The sequence below is a fragment of the Musca autumnalis genome, unplaced genomic scaffold, assembly GCF_047663935.1.
Source record: "Musca autumnalis isolate F117 unplaced genomic scaffold, ASM4766393v1 scaffold_2, whole genome shotgun sequence".
NCBI lineage: Eukaryota > Metazoa > Arthropoda > Insecta > Diptera > Muscidae > Musca > Musca autumnalis.
In genome coordinates this window covers 258,188,295-258,215,605 of record NW_027411755.1, presented here as the reverse complement: position 1 = coordinate 258,215,605, position 27,311 = coordinate 258,188,295, and the positions used below count along the sequence as shown (strand labels likewise).

The window sequence follows — 27,311 nt, the reverse complement described above, 5'->3', positions numbered from 1 at the left end:
TTTTCTATACGAAAACCTTGTCTCCACAAAGTTTTCTATACGAAAACCTTGTCTCCACAAAGTTTTCTATACGAAAACCTTGTCTCCACACAGTTTTCTATACGAAAACCTTGTCTCCACAAAGTTTTCTATACGAAAAACGTGTCTCCACAAAGTTTTCTATACGAAAACTGTGTCTCCACAAAGTTTTCTATACGAAAAACGTGTCTCCACAAAGTTTTCTATACGAAAACTGTGTCTCCACAAAGTTTTCTATACGAAAACCTTGTCTCCACAAAGTTTTCTATACGAAAACCTTGTCTCCACAAAGTTTTCTATACGAAAACCTTGTCTCCACAAAGTTTTCTATACGAAAACTTTGTCTCCACAAAGCTTTCTATACGAAAACCTTGTCTCCACAAAGTTTTCTATACGAAAACTGTGTCTCCACAAAGTTTTCTATACGAAAACTGTGTCTCCACAAAGTTTTCTATACGAAAACTGTGTCTCCACAAAGTTTTCTATACGAAAACTGTGTCTCCACAAAGTTTTCTATACGAAAACTGTGTCTCCACAAAGTTTTCTATACGAAAACTGTGTCTCCACAAAGTTTTCTATACGAAAACTGTGTCTCCACAAAGTTTTCTATACGAAAACTGTGTCTCCACAAAGTTTTCTATACGAAAACTGTGTCTCCACAAAGTTTTCTATACGAAAACTGTGTCTCCACAAAGTTTTCTATACGAAAACTGTGTCTCCACAAAGTTTTCTATACGAAAACTGTGTCTCCACAAAGTTTTCTATACGAAAACTGTGTCTCCACAAAGTTTTCTATACGAAAACGTTGTCTCCACAAAGTTTTCTATACGAAAACGTTGTCTCCACAAAGTTTTCTATACGAAAACGTTGTCTCCACAAAGTTTTCTATACGAAAACCTGGTCTCCACAAAGTTTTCTATACGAAAACCTAGTCTCCACAAAGTTTTCTATACGAAAACCTAGTCTCCATAAAGCTTTCTATACGAAAACTGTGTCTCCACAAAGTTTTCTATACGAAAACTGTGTCTCCACAAAGTTTTCTATACGAAAACTGTGTCTCCACAAAGTTTTCTATACGAAAACTGTGTCTCCACAAAGTTTTCTATACTAAAAGTGTGTCTCCACAAAGTTTTCTATACTAAAAGTGTGTCTCCACAAAGTTTTCTATACGAAAACTGTGTCTCCACAAAGTTTTCTATACGAAAACTGTGTCTCCACAAAGTTTTCTATACGAAAACTGTGTCTCCACAAAGTTTTCTATACGAAAACTGTGTCTCCACAAAGTTTTCTATACGAAAACTGTGTCTCCACAAAGTTTTCTATACGAAAACTGTGTCTCCACAAAGTTTTCTATACGAAAACTGTGTCTCCACAAAGTTTTCTATAAGAAAACCTTGTCTCCACAAAGTTTTCTATACGAAAACGTTGTCTCCACAATGTTTTCTATACGAAAACCATGTCTCCACAAAAATTTTATATGCAAAAACTATTCCCCACAAATTTTCTGCAAGAAAACCTGTTTCATAAAGTTTCTGTAAGATAACCTTGTCTTCACTGAGTGTCATGTAAAAAAAATTCTCTCCACAATGTATTTTATAAAAAATTCTCCTCCACATTTTTCTTTAAGAAAACCTTGTCTCCACGAAGTTTTCTAAAAGAAAAACTTGTCTCTTTAACAAAACCTTCTCTCCACACAACTGTGTCTCCACACAATTTTATCTGAGAAAAAATTGTATCCACACAATTTTCTCTGAGAAAAATTTGTCTTCACACAACTTTCTCTCAGAAATCTGTGTCTCTGAGAAAACTGTGTCTCTACACAATTTTCTCTGAGAAAACTGTGTCTCTACACAATTTTCTCGGAGAAAACTGTGTCTCTACACAATTTTCTCTGAGAAAACTGTGTCTCCACACAATTTTCTCTGAGAAAACTGTGTCTCCACACAATTTTCTCTGAGAAAACTGTGTCTCCACACAATTTTCTCTGAGAAAACTGTGTCTCCACACAATTTTCTCTGAGAAAACTGTGTCTCCACACAATTTTCTCTGAGAAAACTGTGTCTCCACACAATTTTCTCTGAGAAAACTGTGTCTCCACACAATTTTCTCTGAGAAAGCTGTGTCTCCACACAATTTTCTCTGAGAAAAAGTGTCTCCACACAATTTTCTCTGAGAAAAAAGTGTCTCCACACAATTTTCTCTGAGAAAAAAGTGTCTCCACACAATTTTCTCTGAGAAAGCTGTGTCTCCACACTATTTTCTCTGAGAAAAAGTGTCTCCACACAATTTTCTCTGAGAAAAAAGTGTCTCCACACAATTTTCTCTGAGAAAAAAGTGTCTCCACACAATTTTCTCTGAGAAAACTGTGTCTCCACACAATTTTCTCTGAGAAAACTGTGTCTCTACACAATTTTCTCTGAGAAAACTGTGTCTCTACACAATTTTCTCGGGGAAAACTGTGTCTCTACACAATTTTCTCGGAGAAAACTGTGTCTCTACACAATTTTCTCGGAGAAAACTGTGTCTCTACACAATTTTCTCGGAGAAAACTGTGTCTCTACACAATTTTCTGGGAGAAAACTGTGTCACCACACACTTTTCTCGGAGAAAACTGTGTCTCTACACAATTTTCTCTGAAAAAACTTTGTCTCTACACAATATTCTCTGAGAAAAATGTGTTTCCACACAATTTTGTTTTTTTTCTTCATTGACGACCTCACCCCTTCTCAGATAATCTCTTTGACCTTTGGCTTGTTCCTCTTACTCCATCTACCATAGAAAAAATTTAAAGAGTTTAATTTTGTTTTAACAATTTTAGTCTAAACATATGTTTTATTGGAGCCAATATAGTTAGTTATACATACAATAAATAATTATTTATTTGTCTAAGAATATTTATATAGTATTTTAACTTATGAAACTTGAACATATTGGAAATCTCCAGGGACTTTTGCAGGAGACTAAAGGTAATGAAAAAAAAAAAAAACGAAATACAAAACTATAAATTGCAAATGAGCAAATTATTTCTATATATCGTATTTACGTTTTAGTTGGTTTACAATATGATTATTTTTGCATTCATGTTAAACAAAAAATTATGGAAGTTAAATAACTAGGCAGGAATTAATTTAAATTAATTTTCAATTACAAATATGTATAATTTTCTTTCTTCTTTTCCAAATCACTGGTTAAAGTTTAACTTTGTTATATTTGCTTTTAGTTGTTTGTTTTTTATGTGTAATTATCATTTTTTTAAATTTTATAAAGAATTTTTTTTAATGTTGCTGTTGCTGCTGTAGAGAGAGAATTTTGTTTGTTGTTCTCAAATTTTATTATATATTTTTGTTTTTTTTTTTTAATTTTTTGTTTGTGTTATATATAGAGTTAGTTTGTATTTATAAGTGTATGTGTATGTATATATATGTGTGTAGGTGTATTGTTTTCAAATCAATTTATTTATTGTTATTGTAACTATTTTGTGTTTTTGTTTTGCTAAATAATATATTTTTATATTGTTATTTATTAATTTTGTTTATTATATTAATTTACATAACAATTACATGCGGGGGTTACTTTCGGTTGTTCGGTTCGGTAAAAGTCTTTGCTGTTTGAAGTCCGTATTTTCTAGCTGGAACTAGGGTAACATGATTAAATGTTTTAAAGGATTTCCTTTTCTCATATTCTTCCTCATTAACACCAATCATTTTACCCTAGTTCTTTTTTGTCCGTTTTTTTTTCTTGTTTGTCCTTTTATTCTATGGCAATCGGTATGGAGTTCTCTTCTAATCTTATTTTGTTTATTTTTAACATTTTTAATAGTAGTAACATGTTTTTGTTTGTTGTTGTTGTTGTTAAATTATGAACAGACTAAGTTTTTGTTGGAATTAGAAAACAAAAATAAATTAAAATTATAATCATAATCATTTTAGTTATGTCGTTTTTTGTGTTTTTTATTACAATTTGTTTAAACAAATATTAAAAATTATTATTCATATTTGTCAACGTCATAGTTTTTTAAGAGATTTTTTTTTAATTTTTTTCCTGACTAAAATTTAACAACTTTGAAATTGATTTTCAATATAGACTTTAATAATAATTTGTTTAATAGAATTTTTTATTTATTTATTTAATTTAGTTTATTTATTTATATCATAATAGAGATATTTAAAGGAAAAGCTATTCGTATTTGCTTTCTTTTTTGTTGTTGTTGTTATTGTAAATTTTGTTTTTAGTTCTGTACACAAGAGGTAAATTAACAAAGACCAGGATTTGTGGGGTAAATTTCATGTAGAATGACAATTCTAAATTCTCAATAAACAAATTGAGAAGAAAAAAAAAAATAACCGCTATAAAGTACAGGTACATATGCTGACAAGGGGACTACAGGACAATCCTATTATACCTAAATAGCTTTGGCATCCCTACAAGAAAGTTTTTGAGAATAGGTTTAAAAGCTACAGCACTTCACATATCCGTTCTATTTCGTACAAATAGTACGTTTACATATCACTGGATTTCGTAAATTCACTGGACTTCGATTGAACTCTGGACTCGTCCATGTGAGGGACTATGCTGCTGCGTGCTGTTAGAACACAGCCCAGTCAGTCATCGTCATCAGAATACGAGATTCCACCGCAGTCCTCTCAATAGCAACGTAGCACGCAGCATTTAACATCGAACGTTGCTGTTTCAATCCTCCTAAGTACATATAATTGCAATGGACTCCGGGGTAAGACCGAGGAAAAAATGGATTTTGAGTCGGAAGAATATCATGTTCGCAGCTTTCCAGAAAACCAAGCTCAACAACAACTGTCTGTTCAATAAAATCCTATACTGCTTAAGTCTGGTTCTAATGAACCGTACATGGAATGTAAGGCGATAGTAGTCAGGTGTGGAACTGCCGAGGTTGTTTTTGTTGTTGTAACAACATATAATATTTGAATGTTCGTTTTTGGGCTCTTGCTCTATATGTAGGTCCAGGAATGTGGCTGCTTCGATGGGTTGTAACCACAAAACTACTGAATTTAGTTGCGTAGGTTCGGCGAGGTAGTTGAAAAGGATTGCTGTGTCGTGCGAACCTTTTGCACGGTATCAACAATCCTCGCCCCCTGGGATTTAATACGGCTGCACCATCCTGAATACATTTGAGCCAAAGCTATTCTGGCTTGTCGTGGCAGCTGACATTCCAAAGCTGCTATAGATGGTCGAGGTAGAATTACTTATCGTATACATCCCGCCAATTAGGTTATAGGCCCAACATTGATTAGCCCGCTTATGCAAGGTCATACTCAACTCGTTAATGCTCGTCATGAGTTGTGGCATTTGGTCCTAGGTAATGCCCAGAGGAGTATAGTGCTGGCTGAGTAGAATGACAGCTCTATGTTTTGCACGATCAAAGGAACGCAGAGTGCCAAAGTTTGACAGACATAACCATCGTGTCACATTGTCTGACAAATGTCGTCACCCACCAATCCCTCGTTTCTGCTGATTTGACCATCTCCCCACAACTGTCTCCATTAGCAGACCGTCCGACTTATTCACCTCTGAACGGCGCACTTTCATCAATCATGGGAAAGCTAATTAGTCTAGTTTTTAGAAACTCAACCAACCAGCGAGCGATGTTCGGATAGAAGAATGGATGTTCTGGGATATCACCAGCCGCTCCCTATATACCTGCAGGTCGCATGCACGAATTGTGACCAAATTTCCCTAGTGAGCTCAGAGTCAGGGAGCTAACACTGGATGTTAACAGGTTGGTCGGAGAGCAAAATAGGAACAAGTAGTTAAATCATCTAAAAATTTGCAATGTTGAAGCCGGAGTAAGGAAATTGTGCGCAACGGTTAGGTCACTCCCGAACCCAGGAAAGACGGAAGATGCACTGGCTTATTTGTCGAGCAACCTGACAAAGCGAGGAGAAGAGTACTACATCGCTTTAGACCATTCCTGCAAAGGAACCACCATCAGGAACGCCAAATCATCCAAAGCGTTAGGCCCTGACGGAATCTCTATGAAACAGCTATATGAGCCGGGAGTTGAGTATTTCACCATCTGAGGAATATGAAAACAACCGCCGCTAAATTCACTGCCGCACTGTACACCACTTGGATGGCAGAAATGAGGCTTCCATTGAATATAGTGGTCGATGGTGTACTGATCCCGACCCCCCAACTATCCAAAAATATTGGGTGTAACGTTCGATTGCATATTTATGTTGTCCGCCCAAGCCACAGGTAGGAACAAGGTCCTCAAGACGCTGGCCGGCAGTACTTGGAGTGTTGACAAGGAAACCTTGTTGACCTCTTACAAAGCAATAGACCGGTCTGTTGTAGGCGATTTGGCACCATCCTGGTATGCAAATATTCAAACCTGCCAGAATGCCGTCCTCATGACCGCAACAGGGTGCCTCCTTATGACACCAGTGAACCAACCTCCCGATGAGACGATGCATCAGCACAATAGGATGTTGACGATGCTGTACCTGCTTGGGTGTTATTGCAGTGAGCATCCCTGTCACGATTCAATGGAAAGGCTTCCCCCACCCAGGTACGTCACGAGTGATCTTAATGATCTTGAGATAGATAGAGGTCCAAAGGTATAAACGAGAACCTCTAGTCCAAAAAGCCAATCAGGCAGGCTATACATACAGATACAGTGAGAATGGCGTACTTGAGGATCACCCCCTATTCCTCGCAGCAGAAGAACACCAGCTGCCAAGGCAAACACGAGTGATTTTAGCCCAGTTAAGATCCGGACGATACAGCCGCCACAATGCTGGGACCACACGACACGCTACATTTGTTTAGCTGCGCAGCTAACCCCACTAACCTGTTTCCTGATTCTTTATGGACGCAACCAGTCCAAGTTACAGAATTTTTGAGTCTGAATACAGAGGAACCAGAACCTGATAACTGAAATAATAAACGAACGAACATATACGGGTTGCTACAACAATAACGGTACATATAGGAAGGAACAGTTAATTCAAGGTATCGCAGGTGAAGTTAGGAGGAGGAGGAGCCATTATCCTTGTGTTTGTTCTAGGCGATCTCTTCGAAATTTTTGATAATTAATGTAAATAACTTATTTCAGCGTCCATTTATTTATTCACACTCCCTAAAGTATGCAAAAGTAAACATGGTGCATTAGTCCATTGCACAGTGGATACGCCCGTGGACAAAAATCGAAAAATTGATGGCGACAAATTTGCTTGCGAATGAAATAAATCGACATTTTTACTTAAATACAGGGGAAAGTGTCTAGTTTACGATTAAAAAAATTCAGCTGCCCCCATTCGCCTTATACCAAGTCTGTAAAATCGTCGAAATTCCGAAAATCGGGAGGCACGTTTATATGGGAGCTATACCTAAACTTGGACCTATATTGAACATTTTTGGCAAGGAGGTATTTTGTTATTTCAGAACTCAAAATGCAAAATTACAACAAAATCGGTTGGAAAATTTGACAAAAAACGTAAAAATACCGAAAATCGGGCGGTGCCTTTATATGGGGGTTATACCTAAACGTAGACCGATTTTGAACATTTTTTACAGGGAGGTACTTTGTTCACTCAGAACTTAAAATGCAAAATTACAGCTAAATCAGTTGGAAAATTTCGGCATAATCGTCAAATTACCGAACATCCGAGGGTACATTTATATGGGGGCTATACCTAAACTTGTTCCCATATTGAACATTTTATGCAAAGATGAAATTTATTCACTCAGAACTCAAAATGCAAAATTACATCCAAATCGGTTGGAAATTTTTGGCTAAATTCGTCACAATACCAAAAATCAGGCGGTAACTATATATGGGACATCCACTAAGAAAAGTGTTTCTATCTTTTTCGCTCGTTATTAACCTATGTTCCAAATGTCGAGGTGGTATCTCGGTAATAACTATTTTTTGCCCTCCTTCCCATACAAGTGGGGCCACTGTGCATTGTTAAGGTTACGAAGTTGTTTGGCAATACGACCCGATTGCAAGGAAAGATCATAGCAAGGGAATATTTGTTGTTTCAACACATTCGCATTGTATTGCTCCCTCTTCTTGGTCGACACTTCTGTAGTCACATAGTTTTCACTTAGGGATTTGCGTTCTCTCCTCAAAATGTACCAAATACCGTGGACATGGAGCCCCCCTAATGGGAAACTGCGATGGAGAAATTGTTCTGATGAGAAGTGTTGGTCAGCTACGTATATTCAAAAAGGAACACAATTGTTCTCAGAGAACGTTTCTCTCTTCACAAACAAATAAACTATCTAACCGAAAGCTCCCCAAAGTATGCAATATACATTATCGTGGACGTACCCATAATTTTGTTAGTATGTAAACCAGCGTTAGGCACACTATTTTCTTCTGCATACTTCAGGGGGTTATCATTGTGTGAACGCGTGCTTTTTCAATCAGTTGAGTTGTGTGTGTGGAGAGAGAAACGTTCACTGAAAGTCCATGGGCGTTTCTAATATAATAAAAAAATTTAAGGTATCCGAAACTAAATGCCCCCTAAAATATAAAAAAAACTTTAAACATCATTAAAATTAAAAAAAAAAACTCTTTAATGACACGTTTGAAAGATCTCTTTAGGAAAAATTAGGAAATATTAAGTCCTCATAGATTAAATCGGAGAATATCTCCCTTCTATAAAACGAATACAAATTTTCAAATTATGTTTTCAAAAATCCAAAAAATAGAGAAAAAAAATTATTTACCCATTCCTGGTCTTACGCGTTATATATGATTTATTTATTTTGTATTATATATGAATATTGATTGTTTATTTTATATGTATTTTTTGTTTTATATGGAATGGCCTTTTTTGTTGCTTTTCTTTCTTCCTTCCTTTTTTTGACTTTGGAAAATTTAACTATTTTAGGTTTCTTTGGTTTTTTTTCTTTTGTGTATTGTAGTTGTTGTTATTTTTCTATATATGTATACGGATTGGGGGGTGATAAATGTTGTTGTGTGAGGTTAATAGGACTTTGTTGTTGTTGCAATTTAACATAAATTATTTATATTATATGTCTTGTTTTTGTTGTAAATAAAATCATAACTTCTTTTAACTACAGTAGACAGTGATAATGATGATTTGTTCGTTTTTTATACTTTTACTTATATGGTTAGTTGTTGTTGTATTTTGATGATGGCGGCTGAGGCTTACTTTTTTGATGCAAACTTTTTTGTGGCTGTTGTTGTTGTTGTTGTATTATTGTTGAAGGCAAAAATGTCACTTTGATATCCTTGAAACAGAAAATGGTGGAGATTAAGGTAAATATTACAATTTAAATAACAAAACTATAACCTTTTCACTTACAAATATTCACCAACCTTTTTGTTGTTGTAAATTTTGTTTTTTGCTTGAAATGAGATCTTCATAATAAAAATGCTTACTTTTTCTGTTGGTAGTTCATTTCAGTTTTCTTGTTTTTTTGTAGACATTATGCTGGCTTTTTGTATTTGCAATTTTCTTTTTTTTTATATATTCATTTTGCTATGGTTGTTTTTGTTGCATTTGTTATGATGATATATGACTTTACTGACTGACTGATAGACTGACTAACGGGTTTGTTTTTTTTTTTTTTGTTCAGCTGCTGGTTATGAGTGATGATGGATTAGTACGTATCCCATTATGTCTTTGCAATTTACTTCATATTCTTAAGAATTTCATCTGTTTCCTCAGGATCTTTGAGGGTATGCCATTGGGCTATGGGTCGTCGTGGTGAAGCCAACATATCGGACCAATGTCTTAATTCAGTACCGGTTGCCATGCATCCCAATATACAGCGTCCAATGGGCTCAGAAGTACCGATACGATCGTAATCCACAACAGTAATAACCAGACAGATTTTCTTATGGAGGAAGAGAGCGAGAGAGCAACGATATCAGAAGGATGATGATGGTCATGATGATGAACAGTAGTAATGTGGTGCAGCAGAGTGTGAAATTTATTTAAAAATATACACAAGCACACACAAGTTGGGAAGACAAAAGAAAAGTAAAAGAAAGAGAATTAATTATTATTCTTGTAAATAATTTATAAAAAATTGTTATTGTATTTTTGTATTAGTTAGTTAGTTGTAGAAGTTATGTTTAAGAGGTTTCATTTTGGATTACTCTGTGTTGTCGTAGTCGAAAGAAGAAGAAGAAGATTTATTTGTTTGTTCGTTTAGTACTCTGTCAAGAGTGTTGACCTGGTTTGGTATTCTCATTTAGAAGGAATCGTTCGTTCGTGTAGAAACATTATTTAGTCGCAGTTGTGTAAAGTTTTAGTGAAGGATTTGTTGAAGTTACATTTATAGGTAAATTAACTAATTTAATTTATTTAAAATGCATTTATTAGTTTATTTTTTTGGTTTTTTGTTTCTTTGGTGTCATACATACTCGGGATCTGGTGCCAAAGTTTTCAGTTTATGTTCAGTAAAACACTTAATAGTATAATTTATAATAATATATTTTTAATATACACATACATATGTACAAAGAAAACGCAAATGGATGATAATAAAATCATAAATTGAAAGCAAATGGATTCCACAAAAATTACAAATTCCAAGTTCACACATATGTAAGTTCGTAAAAAGTCGTGGCTATAAGTGCCACGTTTGTGATCGACCCTTAAAAGAATGTACTTGTTTGAAAGGACGTTTGAACCCGCTTTAGGTTGGCGGACCCCGCAGAAGTTTTAAATAACATGATTTGTAAATCTGCACCCAGAATGTACGCACTCTTTACAATTGACTCGCAGAAAATGTCGAAACATGTCGTCTCCTTATTCATCCAGTCGGATGAATCGCATAAAATGAAAGGATAAAAACAAATTATTTCAACTTGGTTGTTTTCTGAATCGAAGAACTCATTATACAGTTTTGTAAACTAGCTATCATCTGGAATACCAGATAGCTGAAAAATAATATGTTATTACTTTAAAAGTTTACAAGGTGAAACCACTTATTTTACACATTATAAAGTAATGAAAACATTTTTTTAGCAGTTGTTGTTGAAGAACCAACAACGAACGAAAGAATAAATGACGAAGCACAGAGAAGAGAGAGTGAGAGGAAGGAGCTAGCAGATAAAATATTAAGAAGCAAATTTGACGCGAGGCATATTTGGTGTTGTTGTCGTGTTCTAAAACTAAAAAAGTTTTTACACATGTAACACCAAAATGGATACCAGAGACATCCACAAAGGAATTCATGGGATGACCAGGAGTGTCGTGCTGCTACCGAAGAGAAAAATGCGGCATATAGAGCTACTTTACAATCAGTAGCAACGCGTAGCGCACGAGAGAGATATCGGAAGAAAAAGAGAGAAATGGAAAAGCGGGAGTGTGAAAAAATCGAGATGTACCGGAGCCAGAATGAAGTCCGAAAATTCTACCAAAGAGTGAAACATTAAACAGATGGCTTTGGTACAGGCAGATCCTCCTGCAGAGACCAACAAAGTAATCTGGTAACAGATACAGATGGCGTGCTCAGGATATGGAAGGAAAATTTCTCCAATCTGCTGGTATCTAATAGTAGCGAAGACGATGATACCACACATCCAATTCCAGAAGATGGTATAGAATGTATACCGCCCGGCCAAGATGAGGTAAAAACAGCAATCTTCCGGCTGAAGAATAATAAAGAAGCAGGAGCCGATGTCTTACCAGCTGAGCCTTTTTAAGACCGGAGGCGACGCGCTGATAAGGTGCATCAGCTAGTTAGCACCATCTGGCAGGAAGAACGAGTACCCGACGATTAAAACCTGAGCATCCTGTGTCCCGTCTACAAGAAAGGAGATAATACTGTATGCTCCAACTATAGGGGCATAAGTCTTCTCCCTATTGCCTATAAGATAGTATCAGGTTAACGAAATAATTGGACCATACCAATGTGGCTTTAGGACTGGCAAGTCTACCATTGACCAGATATTTACCCTGCGGCAAATCCTGGAGAAGACCCAAGAGATGCAGATCGACTCATATCACCTTTTTGTCGATTATAAAGCAGCATTCGACAGTCCCCTCCGATCAAAGGTATTCCATGCAATGTCTGAATTTAGTATCCCCGCAAAGCTCATCCGGCTTTGTAAGATGACTTTAACTGATACTAGGTCTTCAGTTAAAATTGGAAAGAACCTCCCCGAACAGTTCAGTACCAAAAGAGGTTTCAGACAAGGAGACAGCCTTTCGTGTGACCTATTCAACATTTTGCTGGAAAAGGTAGTACGAGATGCAAATGCCAAAGGAAATGACACAATTTACACCAGTAGCCACATGTTACTTGCTTATGCTGATGACATAGACATCATGGGACGATCAGTAAAGGAAGTAACTGATACCTTTAGGAAGGTCGAAGCAGAATCTGCGAAAGTGGGTCTGGCGGTAAACGGCGAAAAGACCACATTGATGGTGTCGACGCGCAAAGCGTCCATAGAGCTCGGACCAACTGTGGAAGTTGGTACCTATAATTTTGAGGTAGTTAAAGACTTCGTCCAGAAAGCGAAACGAAAAACAGGGAGAATTGGAGATCTTTTCTTAGTTCCGTCTATGGAACAAATGTTCGGTAATGGGCCAGCTAAGTTAGTAAGTAACACCAAAATGCGTTGCCGTACACCAAAAAAGTTGTAAAATGTTCACTTCTCTTTAAAGAAAGATAGGACTTTGGTCGAGCAAAAATAAGCAACATGTTTGTCGGCTTCTGGTTAGCTGACATGTCGACTTTGACATTTGTTCCAGTTTTTTCGGTTCCGGTACATTTTGGAAAAATGTGTATGTGGAACTCAATTTCGAAGGTTTTCTCTTTTGACACTTATACCATTAAAACAAGTACGGGAACGAAGCTAATATCTCCATAGAGGTACTGGAGATAGTTGAGTAGGTTTTGCACGACAGCTAAAGAGCTGCAATGTGTATCATGCCGGGCAGATGTTTTGCACTTGACTTCACTATCCAAGAATAGTTGAGACAAAACTACTCAGGTTTGTCGTGGTAGCTGGCGTTCCACACAACGATATATGGGGGATGTGCTCCGAGGACAGCATTCTATAGTTGTTAGTTGTTAATGGCTTCTGCGACTGTATATTTTTGATTGCTGATATTTTTTACGTTTTATATCGTTTTACCTCTCTCTACATCATAAAAATCCCTGGTGACATACCTGGGTGGGGGAGTACTATCCACCATATAGTGATTAGGAAGACTCTCACGGTAACACTCGAGTATGTATTGGAACAAGTCCATGTTATAGTGTTGCTATACTGAAAGAATATGCGTTTTCTTATTCAATGGACTGGCTTTCCCAACCCAGGCACGTCAGGAGTGATCTTAATGATCTTGAGATAGAGAGAGGTCCAAAGGTATACACGATAACCTCTAGACCAAAAAACCTATCAGGCAGGCTTGGATAGCATTCACACTGACGCAAGCGTACAGAGATACAGTGTGAATGCAGTACACCATCGCAGCAGAAGAATACCAGCTGCCAAGGCAAACACGAGTGATTTTAGCCCAGTTAAGATCCGGACGATACAGCCGCCACGAAGCTGGGACCACACGACACTCAAGTTGCAGAATTTTTAAGTCTGCATACAGAGGAGCCAGAATCTGATAACTGAAATAATACACGAACAAACATATATGGGTTGCTACAACAATAACGGTACATATAGGAAGGAACAGTTAATTCAAGGTATCGGAGGTGGGTGGGAGAGTCCTATCCACCATATGCTGATTAGGATGACCCTCACGGCAACACTCGAGTAAGTAGTGGAAAAAGTCCATGTCAGAGTGTTGCTATACTGGAAGAATATTCGTTTCCTCAGGCATATCGTCCCCCGATGAAATGTGAAGGCATCCTGTTGCAGTTCTCAGGGCGGCTTTCTGACATTATTCAATATTTGACCATAGCTGTATAGCTTACCGCAGACCGACCTATCGCGTTAAATGTGAGTTCCTTTAGCTACAACTCAAGTGCTGGCTTGGGACTTGAGGTCTTCGTTGCTAGCAGATAGCTGTGGCGAGCGTGTACGAAATGAACCCAGCTGCCGAATGTGAATGCTAGAATCGTGGTAGTTAATGGTCGGAATTCTGTTGACATCGACCAGCTCAGTGCTCATCTCCGCAGTTGTGTACAGAGTGGCCGTACATTTAGTGGGGATATTTGCATATTCCTCGCTCGGAAAAGGGTTGTAAGATCCATCAAATGGAAGTTTAGCCTTTAAGAAATAAAATAAGCATTAGAAAGCGTTGGGAAGTTGCCTGAAGCTATGATTGGTGAACTCTCCTAAATTAGGTCAATTAGCTTTCCCATGATTGATGAAAGTGCGGCATTCTGAGATGATGTAGTGGGGCGGCAGGTTCTTCGACACCAGATTGATGCGGAACTACGCAACATCCGTATTCCGCCTGTCATCTCAGTATACATATGTATGTTTGTATTTGTCTGTTTTGCAATCGGATGCACACCGACTTGCTCACTGAATGACCGGCTTCGATTCCCAGGCCAAACACGCCTCAAAAATGCACCGTTAGTGTATTGTAGGCCACATTTCTGGAGTATTTCAGTCATGTAAAACCGATGTACATACGGTGGCTTAAGGCACGCCAAGTAGGATCATTGATTTGAGGTGCACCCATTGACATGAGACAAGTCTAGTTGTTCGATCTGGGATGTTAGTGGTATCAAAACTGTCGAACAGCACACCCTTTTTCCCAATAGCCTCGGGCTTCAGATATGTCGTCATCATAACAGTCTGTTTAGGTGATTACCTTCGAAACCGTCGGCATAATAGCTAATAGAATGATCTCAACGGGTTTACATACATAGGTATGTTCACACAACATCCCCAAGGAACAAGAGAGATCATGGTGCAGTGGTAAACACGTCCGCCTTGCACTCAGAAGGTCTGCAGTTCAATCTCTGACCAAAACATCAAAATTTTCTGCGGTTCAAAATCCCCTCATTGTAATGTAGGCGACATGAAAACAACTTCTCTCGAAGTGGTGTCGTAAGACACCGTTCGTACTCGGCGATAAAAAGTAGGTCCAATTTTATTGAGCCAACATGAATCGGTGTGCACTTATTGATATGAGAGAAGAAGTTTCGGGCCACAATCTTTAATAATAACAAATGTGGTTGATTTATGTTGTTGAAACAGTTCAGTTGTATTCGTTAGGACTTAGATTCGTGGGTGCTTCGGGTAGTTGAATAGATACTGGGTGTCGTCAGAGCTTTGATGGACGGGGGCATCTGTTTAAATCACCGTTATCTGTGAGAGATGAGAATGCTACTGTATGCGGACCTAAGTTGAGCCTTGGAGGACAGGCTGTTGGCGTCTGATGTTCACGATAGCACCTAAAGTAATACGTCGAAAAAATGGTCGTAGACGGAGTCGATCTGGCAATGTGTGTCCTTCCGTCCATCCAAACCTTGTAATAAAGCTAAAGGTCGCAGTTGTGATCGGATTTTTACCAAATTTTGAGCCTTGATGAGGGTCTCGGAGGGGGAAGAAGCCTATTGATTTTGGTGATGGTCGGATAATATTCAGGGGTCGGAATGAGAAAAAGTCAACGTTTGGATGTACGATCGTTCTGAGGTGCAAACATAGACTCGGACCACTACCTTGTTGCAGCAAAGGTACGTACCAGATTAAACGTAGCAAACAAAGTGCGAACAGACACAACACGGAAGTTGGACATCGGTAAGCTGCAATCACAACAGATAGCCACAGCATATTCCACTCAACTGGCCCAACTGCTTAATCAAAGCACTCCTCGTCCCGATAACATATCAGGACAACGGCAAAACAGTGCCCACTCCATGCAGAGACCTCCACCAAGGAATCCATGGTATGATCACGAGTGTCGTGCTGCTACCAAAGAGAAAAATGCGGCATATAGGGCTACTTTACAATCAGTAGCAACGCATAGCGCACGAGAGAGGTATCGGGAGAAAAGGAGAAAAGTGGTAACTGATACAGATAGTGTGCTAAGGATATGGAAAGAGCATTTTTCCAAACTGTTGGTATCCAATAGTAGCGAAGTCGACGAAGATACCACAGATCCAATCCCAGAAGATGGTATTGAATGTATGCCATCCGGCCAAGATGAGGTAAAGCTGTCTTTACCTCCGGCTGAAGAATAATAAGGCAGCAGGAGGTGATGGCCTACCAACCGAGCTGTTTAAAACCGGAGGCAACACGCTGATAAGGTGTATGCATCAGTTAGTTAGCTCCATCTGGCAGGAAGAACGCGTACCCGTCCATAAGAAAGGATATAAGACTTTATGCTCCAACTATAGGGGCATAAGTCTTCTCCCTATCGCATACAAGATAGTGTCAGGGATATTGTGTGAACGACTAAAGCCCATGGTCAACGAAATAATTGGACCATACCAATGTGGCTTTAGACCTGGCAAATCCACCGTTGACCAGATATTTACCCTGCGCCAAATCCTGGAGAAGACCCAATAGATGCAGATCGACACCTATCATAAAGCTGCCTTCGACAGCCCGCTACGTTCGAAGGTATTCCAAGCAATGTCTGAATTTGGTATCCCCGCAAAGCTCATTCGGCTTTGTAAAATGACTCTAACTGACACAAGATCTTCAGTTAAAATAGGAAAGAACCTCTCCGAAGAGTTTTGTACCAAAAGAGGTTTTAGGCAAGATGACAGCCTTTCGTGTGATCTTTTCAACATCCAGCTAGAAAAGGTTATACGAGATTATACTTGCTTACGCTGATGATATAGACATCATGGGACGATCTGTAAAAGAAGTAACCGATACCTTTATGAAGGTCGAAGGAGGATCTGCTAAAGTGGGTCTGGCTGCAAACGGCGAGAAGACCAAGCTGATGGTGTCGACGCGCAATGCGTCCATTGAGATCGGACCAACTGTTGAAGTTGGTTCCTATAATTTTGAGGTAGTAAGACTACGTATACCTCGGCACCTCCGTAAACACAACAAACGACATCAGTTGTGAAATAAAAAAAAGAATTGTATTGGCCAACAGATGCTACTTTGGCTTAAATAAACACTTTAAAAACAAAGCCACAACTCGTCAAACAAAAACAACGCTTTACAAAACACTGATACTACCCGTGCTGTTGTATGGCTCCGAAGCCTGGGTACTTGCGCAAGCAGACATGGCAGTGCTTCGTGTGTTTGAGAGAAAAATTCTTCGAAAGATCTACGGACCGATCTGCGTTGACGGTGAATATCGACGTCGTATGAACCACGAGCTGTATCTGCTATACAACGACATCAATATATTTAAACGTATCGAGATGCAGCGATGGCTAGGCCATATAATAAGAATGAGCGATGATGAACCCGCTAAAAAGTCGTATAAATTCGAGCCACATGGCGGTGCAAGGACGTACGCAGGGGGGGGCATGGGGGGCCCGGGCCCCCCCCGAAATGGTTTGGTCCGACAACATTTTTGAGCTACTTTAACAAATTATTACTATTTTTTCTCTAAAATAAATGTTGTTTTTGAAATTTCAAATTCTGAAGGTTCTGTACTGAAAATGTACTTTATTAACAAGTTGTCTCAGAAATATTCATTTTTTTTGTTTGAATAGTCTTTTTCAGAAAAGCTTCCAGTAAAACTGAATTTCTTCTTTATGCCATGCCAGTGCTTTGGAATTCTGTAATGAATGTAAAGGTCTTGAGGCTTTAAACTCATTTTGTATGCAAAACGATTACAAATTCTGTATTGTGCTGATAAGAAGTACATAAAATGAAATGTCTATTGGACAATATGTACGACATATCAAGGGTTCTCCGTGGAGTATATCTCGAAAACCAATTAGAAAATTGTTTTACTGCCTTAATCAAAATTTTGTATTCCTATTTTATATCAACTTATTGCTAAATAGTGGGAGAAAATAATGGAGACAAATTATTGTTGTGCATCATCAAGTGATAATATCTGCTATAAATAGCATGCCCATCTGATTTTTTCCTATCAGTAAAAAATTTGTAGCTGAAAACAACCGTAAACGAAATTAATGTTCGTAAACCTGGGTTCATAGATGGTTCATAGATGAGAAAGGAAAACCACAAGCCCTATCAAAATGAAACCATTGAAAATGTTGTAGCAGTGAAAATTCTCTACAGTATTGTCCTTTATAATATTTTCCTAGGTTTTACCATATTTGAGATATAGAAGTTCAAATTGGGACAATTCACTGACTGTGCCGTCTCCTTATAAAATAATGTCATGGCTACAATTTCCCAACATAAAATTATATATCTCCGATATATGTATAACTTACATACAACCGAGAGAAGAATTACCAAACCCAATCTTGCAGAGAATTTTCACAGCTATAAAATTTTCTGTAGGTGCCATTTCGATAAGTCTTACTGTTTTGAAGCAAATCGTGAAAACTTAACAAAAGAATGTGACTTGAATTTCTATATCTCAAAAATGGTAACACCTAGGAACAAATCAAAAAAATTTTCACAGTTACAACATTTTCTTTTTTCGCGAAAACCTAAAATAAACCTGTAAATTTTGACCGCGATGTATTAAAAAATACCTCCAGCGATTTTCTCTTGTTTTTGGATTTTTCTCATCTATGATCATTGCTGTTTCAGAATCCCCAAAAACTTTCTAGTTGTAAGCTCCTTTTATTTAACGTTGGTTCGAGAGCACCGTGATATTGTACCCTCTGCCGTTAGCAGATAAAATGTTCCTCATCGAAATAATGTTTTTAGAATAATCATATGTTTTGACGAAACCCGCGTCAAACAATTTGGAATCTATTTATCCCAGTTCGCCCGTCTGTTTGTTTGGCTTGAGCCTATAATAACTCTCGAAAAGATCAACAGATTTGATCCAAATTTTGGACCTAGCAATATTGTTCCAAACTTCCTTTGGATACCTTCCCAGCAAGACTTCAAAATGTTTCCCTAAAATCTTGAGCACAATAACTCTCGAAAGTTCAATTCGATTTTTTCGAGACATATATTAGGTTCGATTATGGATTATATCGATTCACTCATTCAGGTACCTCCAACACAATATTTCAATTATCCGATTTGACCGAAACTTTAAACATCCTAAAATTACCCCCAAACGTACATACTTATATCAAGAACCTAGAGGGTATATTTGGGACAACATCAAGAACCCAGAGGGTCTATTTGGGACAACATCGTCGGATACATCCCTCACAAAAGTTCAACATCAGTGTATTCAAGGGCTGTTCGAGGAGCCATTGCACATTTTCAAGAATGGTATTCCTTGCTGTCTTGTTTACAGCGATATTGTACTTTTCGTAGGTAAGTCCATGATTATGTCAGGATTGGCCCAAAAGCTCTAAATCTTAGGGTGACCAAATAATTGACGGCTTGACACCATATTTATTATTATAAAAATGAATAAGTTCCAAAATTAGGTCCACTTCCAAACTAGACTATATCAGTCGATTCTTTCAGGTATCTTCTGTACAAAAGTGCAAAACTTTTCATCTTTCATCGAAGTCAAATTTTTGAGCACAACATAAGCATTTATTCGTAACGCCAACAATCGTGAAGTTGTATACCCCAAATGCCTCAATATTAATGTCGGAAAGTTTACACGTCCAAAAAAAGAGACGAAATTCTGAAACTTCCTGGCTATAGAATTTATAGAAAAAAATTTGGCTATGTAGCCCGTCTTCGATCTGTCTATAGATAAAAGTCTTAACTCACACAGGCTGAGGGTATATCTCTATCGGCAAACCCGACTTTTACTTTTTACTTGTTTTCCAGAAAACAAGTGAAGTTATGAATTTTAATAAGTTTGCCTCCGCTGTGATTGGTCTTTGGAAAGTTTTTAAGGTCATAGAGTCCATAAATATCTAGTCGTACAATTAAGATAGAAATAAGCGGGAACAACAACCATTGGTGTATCAAATGGGGTTTTTCGACTTAACCTATTTTTTCAAGATTTGGAGTCTATGAGTCGTAGTGCATAGTCCGGCTTCTGATAATTTTTTTTTTCTTTTTATACCCTCCACCATAGTATGGAGGGTATATTAAGTTTGTCATTCCGTTTGTAACGCATCGAAATAATCAATTGCGGCCCTATAAAGTATATATATTCTTGATCAGGATAAAATTCTAAGCCGATCTAGCCATGTCCGTCTGTCCGTCCGTCTGTCCGTCTGATGTAATCACTCTAGCGTCCGCAATAATTGAGATAGAGTGCTGAAATTTTGCACCCGAGTGTCTTTTTTCCATAGGCAGGTCAAGTTCGAAGATGGGCTATATCGGTCCACTCTTTGGTATAGCCCCCATATAACGGTACCTCCGGAAATGAGGTATTTTGACGTTCTTCGCCACATTTGCAGACCGAATTAGCTATAATTTGGCACTTACGGTTTCTAGTGATCAACAAACTTTTATCCCAAAGGATATGGGCATAGGTCCATGTTTTGGTATAGTCCACATATAACGGTACCTCCCGATTTTCGGTATTTTGAGAATTTTAGCCACAATTTTTAACCGAACTACCTGCAATTTCACATTTGAGGTTCTCAGTGGTCATGAAATATCTCCATCACACATCGTCAACATAGGTCCATGTTTTGGTATAGCCCCCATATAGCGGTACCTCCCGATTTTCGGTATTTTGAGAATTTTAGCCACAATTTGTAACCGAACTATCTGCAATTTGACATTTGAGGTTCTCAGTGGTCATGAAACATCTCCACCAAACATCGTCAACATAGGTCTAGGTTTTGGTATTGCCCCCTTATGACCGTACCTCCCGATTTTCGGTATTTTGAGCATTTTAGTTACAATTTTTAACCGAACTAGCTGTAATTTGCCATATGAGGTTTTCAGTGGTCATGAAACATCTCCACTAAACATCGTCAACATAGGTCCATGTTTTGGTATAGCCCCCATATAACGGTACCTCCCGATTTTCGGTATTTTGAGAATGTTAGCTACAGTTTTTTACCGAAATAGCTGTAAATTGACATTTGAAGTTCTCAGTGGTCATAAAACATCTCCAACGAAACATCGTCAACAGAAGTTCCTGTTTTGGTATAGTCCCCATATAACGGTATCTCCCGATTTTCGAATTTTAGCTACAATTTTGTCTATTCAAAAATAATCGTCAATATAGGTCCATGTTTTGGTATATCCCCCATATAACTGTACCTCCCGAATTTCGGGAATTTTCAGTGGTCACGAAATTTCTTCACTAAAATTCGTCAACATGGGTCCATTTTTGAGGGTCTACATTGTTTTGATGAAACTACCCTCAATTTGACTCTTGAAGTTCCCTGCAGCTATAAAACTTTTTCGCCAAAAAAATTTAAAGATAGGTTGACTCTTTGATATAGCACCGTAGGTGGTACCTTTCACATAGCTGAACACATTTTTTAGATTACATTAGATAACACTGTGCAACAAAATGGAGGTGAATGTCTGGGGCACGGAAAATTCCTCTTGGGGAAGACAGGCCTTGGTGAGTATATTATGAACCCCGAAGGACGGATCCGTGAGTCGAACTTCCGCGTTATGGCGTGATGAAATTTTTGTTAGAGACCCTGTGGGCCATCAGGAATTAGCGTTATATCTTGGTTCACTGTTGCTTAAGTGCTATACAAAAACAACAAACAAAGATATAATGCTCATTCATGATGGCTTACAGGGTCTCTTGCACGCCATAACGCGGAAGTTCGACTCACGGCGCATCTGTCCTTCAGAGTTTTTAATATACACACACCAAGGGCTTTCATCTCCAAAAGGAATTATCTCTGCCCCAACATTTGTGTTCACAGTGTAATTTAAGCAATAGTGGGAGGCAGTGTTCACAGTGTAATTTAAGCAATAGTGGGAGGCAGTAGGAGTCTATCCATTGTCGAAAAGTTGTTACACCTAAAATTGTGAAAGGACCCTAATTATTCCATTTTATTAATTAAGACTATTTTATGGTGGAGGGTATAAAAAGTTCGGCCCGACTTAACGACTTTTTACTTTTTTTAATATAAATTTCTGAATTTTTAGTTGGCTTACACGGACTCTATCACTTCTGGTAAAATTGTAAAGTTTTGATGTTTTTATGAAATTAAAAAATATTATTTTCTTACAATAATACAAAACTTTTTAATGGGATATATGTACTTTAAAGAAGAAAAGGCGTTATGTTCGGGTCGAAATGTTTTTATCCTCTAAACACAGTATATATTTCCACCACGTTTTGGATGGAAGTTTTACCACCAAAAGGATTTCCAAAATACAAATTACTGACGATATTTATAAAAATTATGCTGAAAGCTTCGAATTATAGAAAATCATTCGAAAGCTAATATGGTTGAAAATTCTGGGATAATCCAAAACATAAATCTATATAGGTAATATTCATTTGAAAGTTTTTTTAGTTTTTTCTTAAATTCTGTAGGAGAATTTGGTTAAAAATTTTTGTTTATGGTTCATTTTTATTTCTAAACATCCAAGGGCACATATATTCCAAATTTCAATCTTGTATCTAAAATGTTGTGATCTCTCTCTATTGAATGTACAGTATAGTCTCGATAATCCGGACACCACATGTTTCGGCGATGTCCGGATTATCGAATTGTCCGGATTACCGAGTAATCACAAAAACACATAATTTTGTAAGTTAAAATCATTAATATTGAAGGTTTACTAGATAATATCCTGACATGTAAGGTAACCGAATTCATATTAAACAAATATCACGGGTTGGGACCATTTTAAGCAGCTTTCCTGGCTACCAAATTTACATCCTAATTTTACTCCTCCAGCGTAATTTAGCCCATGTACACATATTGATTTTCAGTGTCCATGGGACATGAGTCTCTTACGACTTGAGATATAACTTCTGAATTCAAATGCACTCATCTCATTATGGTCAATATATTTTAGCCATTTCTATGAATATCAGCAACTGGCTTTAACTTATCGTTGAAACCAAAAAGGTATTGTTTTATATAAATGTTGGAATAAGACAATGGAATTTAAATCTATTGGTTGTATAATTACGAGGATATAATACAACAATCCGTAGTTGCTGGTGATTTTGTATATCAAATATTGAAAATAAAAGGAGTCCTACGTTTTTTAATAATTTATTGAAATTTCTATACACGAAGAGCGATTCTCCGCTCATTTTTTTGCGTTACCGAAAAAAATCGGTAAAATTGAATAGCTTATAGTTTCGGTAATTAACGATGTTGTTCAGTAAAGTAGTGGTAAAGTAGTCGTTAAGTTCTGCCTATAGCATAAGTGCTTTTAGCTTTTATTTAAACTTTTCATTCATAATTTTGCGTTTTTATTTTACCGATTTTTGTCGGTAACTCAAAACTAAGCTATGAATTCTAACACTTTAAATGTTTTTAAAATTCTAGATAAAATATCATTGGAATACATTACACAGTTCCAAGGGACTTTCTCACTAATCGGAGGCCTAAAGAATTAATTCCTTTAGAAGAAAGGAACACCCAACATCGATTTTTAAGGGAACTAGGCTACCCAACACTAGGTTGAAAATACTCTTGCTTATCATAGTTAGACATCGATGGTTGAAGGCTAGAAAAATCATTCGACAGATTTAAATAGTTAATTCCATATTGACTGTATAACTGTGTCAACAGTGGCTAGTCAGAAGGACGAGATATGGACCGAAAACATTGAAAAACTTAGTTTTTCCTCTTTATACACCAATTGTTAGTGCTAAGAATGAAAACGTCAATGAAATAAATAAGAATCTAATTTTCAAGATAGGAAAAAATATTGATGTCCGGATTATCGAGGTACGAAAAATATGAGATGTCCGGATTACCGAGTCTACAATGTAAAAAATTCTAGTGTCCGGATTACCGCGTTGTCCGGATTAACGAGTGTCCGGATTATCGAGACTATACTGTATATACATATTTTGTGGCAATATTGAATATACATAAAATCAACTAAAAACCCTTTAAAATAGCTTTTCGTAACGATACACAACATTTTTCATTCTCATGATTTTTGGTCAAGTTGGGCCCCCCCCGAAATGAAATCCTGCGTACGTCCCTGTGGCGGTGCACACAGAATTGGCAGGCCAAAGAATAGATGGCGCAAACAAGTGGATGAAGAGATGACAAGGCGCAGTATTCCAAAAAGCGAAGCACGAAACAGAGAGAATTGGAGATCTTTTCTTAGTTTTTAGTTTCTTAGTTCGGTCTATGGAACAAATGTTCTGTAATGGGCCAGCTAAGTAAGTAAGTAGGTTTGGAAGAACAATAACACTGTGCAACATTTTTAAGGTGATCCTGTGCAAACAATTCGAACTGTGGATTTTTTGAAAGTACAGACCCAAAAGAAAAAAACCCCTAGTTGGGTTTTGTTGTGTCAGATCCAGCTCGGATTTTATGGCCCCATCTAAATATGGTTAAATATTGCGTTTTTAAAGAAATTCGGGGCTATATCTCTGAAACCAATGCGAATCTTCTTCTGACCTCCGAAGCAAATTTGTAGATAAGGACAAGAATAAAATATTTGGAGAAATAATGAACTCGAAAAACTACATTTATTGCCTCAAATTTCAAAATATATGCAAAAATTCAACAATTTTTATACATTTCGCACCGTATCTCCAAAACCGTTAATTTTTCCTGAATATTTTCTTTTGGAAAAATATTCCCTGGAATGTAATACACAACCCTTTAGAACATGTCATTGTTGTAAAATGCCTCTATGCCGTTGTTTTCAGTACATTTTTCAACGACGATTTAATAAAAATGTCAATAATGTAGTGAAATCCGAAATGCGAGAATAAACTGTTGGTGTGAACTGTGTTTGAAATACGTGTTGTTAAATATATGACGCAAAATACCGCTGAAACAACATGAAGTAAGCATTTTAGAGTTTCAGAATGTTCTGAAGAATTGCTGAGAACATTATTTGGATAATTTTTGCAAAAGGTTACTTGGTTCAACTCCCAATAGTTTAGCTGATACCAACCAGAATTCCAGAAATTATGTAAAATATTCCATATTTTATCGATTTTGATGCCCTAGATGAAGTTTTTCTAGTCTAGTGTGTTCAACAGATAAGTTCTACTAGTTTAGGGCTACAATATTGCTAAAGCCAACAAGGCCAAATTCCTATTCGTTTCTGAGATAAAGGCCTGATAAATGCAAAAAAGTGTAGTTTTAGCCCGGTTTAGATGAGGCCATAAAATCCGAACTGGATCTGACAGGACAAAACCCAACTAGGGTTTCTGTAGTCTAAATATGTACTTTCAAAAAATCCATACTAGAAGTTGTTTGCATTTTCAGTGTTACATAGTGTAATTATACACATAAGGCTAATTGTTCTACATATGCAAGAGCTTTAGCCCAATCTTCTCCTTTGTTGCGAGACAACATCCTTGTATTCAACGACCTTGTCTTCATAAATATACAACATCTTAGAAGCCTTTCAAGAACTTTCCTAAATAATGCTAATGGATAAACTCCTCTCTTCCAAAGGTTTTTAAATATCAATGCTTTGTCTTAAGACACCTAATCTTCCATCATTTTACATTTGTCAAAAACCTACAATCCTTGGCAATGTTTTGACGTAAATATTATACGTCACACATTCTGAAAGGTCATCTTTGTAAGTATTTATTGCTACTAAAATTACTGTATTAGTCCATATTTGGTAATGATAATTTTTGCTGGGTTAAAGATGTTGTAAATTGGTAGAAGACAAAATTAACACAGTTTTTCATCAAATTTGCACCAAATTTTGTCTCTATTTTTTATCAAACTTATTATGAATTTGTGAACAAATGTGTGAACATCGGTTCTGACAAAGAACGCTGTCAATTCGACATTGACAATGTCGTGTACAATTTGATAAAACGAATTTGATAAATATTTTGACGAACGTGTCAGTGTTTTTGTTTGGGTGTTCAGGAGACTTTTCACGAAACGCTTCAGATTACTAAATTTAAAAATAATTATGATTATTTTAAATAATTAATTTTAATTTTTTTAATAATAATGGTTTGACTTTTTGCTTGCCTTTTAGGATAAGTGCTACAACCGCCATTCAGAGACACACGAACATACATATATACATCATAGCCTGGCTATGAAGAATAATGTGGTTTTCAGTCATTAACCGGAATATTTGGGCAAAATCATTGGCAAAAATTTAGCTACATTTTTAAAACAAATTTAAAATTAAATTTTTTTATAATATCTGTTTTACGGAAAAGTGTGGATTTCAAATGGGCCATTGTTTTCGGGATGAAGATGTTCCCGTAGAATATTTTATTTTTTCAACGAACTCATCCTTGATAAGAGCCATCATTGTGGCATAGAACAGGAAAAGTGCAAAAATGCATATTATGCCGGTGGGACTAAAGGGGTTGAATGGAGGCTATAGCGGTCTACTTGATAGAAGCCACTTTTAAAGGCGCTGATGCATTTAATTTTTTATTTATTTTCCTATTATATTCTCTATTAATTTTATTTAGTTTATTTTAATTTTACTGTTTTGTCACGATGTCATTTTAATAGATTTGACAACAAGCTGTTAATTTCGACAGTATCTGATTGACAACGTCGTGTACCATTTGATAAACCAATCGACAACGAATTTGATAAATATCTCGACGTACGTTGTCAGTGTTTTTATTTAAGTGTTCGGGAGACTTTTCACGAAACGCTTCAGATTTCTAAATTTAAAAATAATTATTATTATTATAAATAATTAAAATAAAGTCATTTGTAATATTTTGTGGAACCATATTTTTTATGAATAAATATATTTATGTATAGTTTATTAATAAATTAAATATTAATCAAATAAAAGCCATGAATGAAAAAAAATAAAATAATGTAAAGCTAAATATTGACTACTATGGGGTTTTGTTTTATATAAAACAGCCAGATTTTTAGTTAGTTTTTCATGTTGATGGTAAATTAGTTGCCTGTTTTTATGCAACATACCGTTAGTTATATGTGAGTGAGTCATATTGTATGTAGATAAACATAATCATACTTGTTGTGTATTTTAGGTTAACAATTTCTAGTTTGTTTCTTTAGAAATTTGTTAGAGTGACCTTTGCAGGGGGGTAGGAGTGGCAGTGGCTTATACTAAACCTTGCAGCTAAGGTAACTAAGATGTGGAGGTAGTTAGTGAGTGAGCTTTTTTTAAGTGAGTTATTGGCAATTTTTATTGGATTTTAGAACATGCATTTGATTGTTGTTGTTTTTGTTTACAAATGGAATGGTGGGGGAAAGTGTTTCGTTTACTTTGCTTGTGGTTATAGCTTCTACCAATTTCGTTTTAGTTAAACAGA

At 36.7% G+C, this 27,311-nt stretch overlaps 1 protein-coding gene across 5 annotated transcripts in view; it reads right to left on the bottom strand.

Annotated features, from left to right (window-relative positions):
* Positions 1-9,434: 9,434 nt before the first annotated feature.
* Positions 9,435-27,311, bottom strand: part of Syt1 (Synaptotagmin 1) — a 159,871-nt gene continuing 141,994 nt past the window's right edge. For all 5 annotated transcript variants that reach the window (XM_073964581.1, XM_073964585.1, XM_073964583.1 and 2 more), the window contains exon 9: positions 9,435-9,867. In XM_073964581.1, coding sequence (XP_073820682.1) covers positions 9,661-9,867 — 207 coding nt within the window. In that variant the 3' untranslated portion in view covers positions 9,435-9,660. The remainder of the gene's footprint in view (positions 9,868-27,311) is intronic.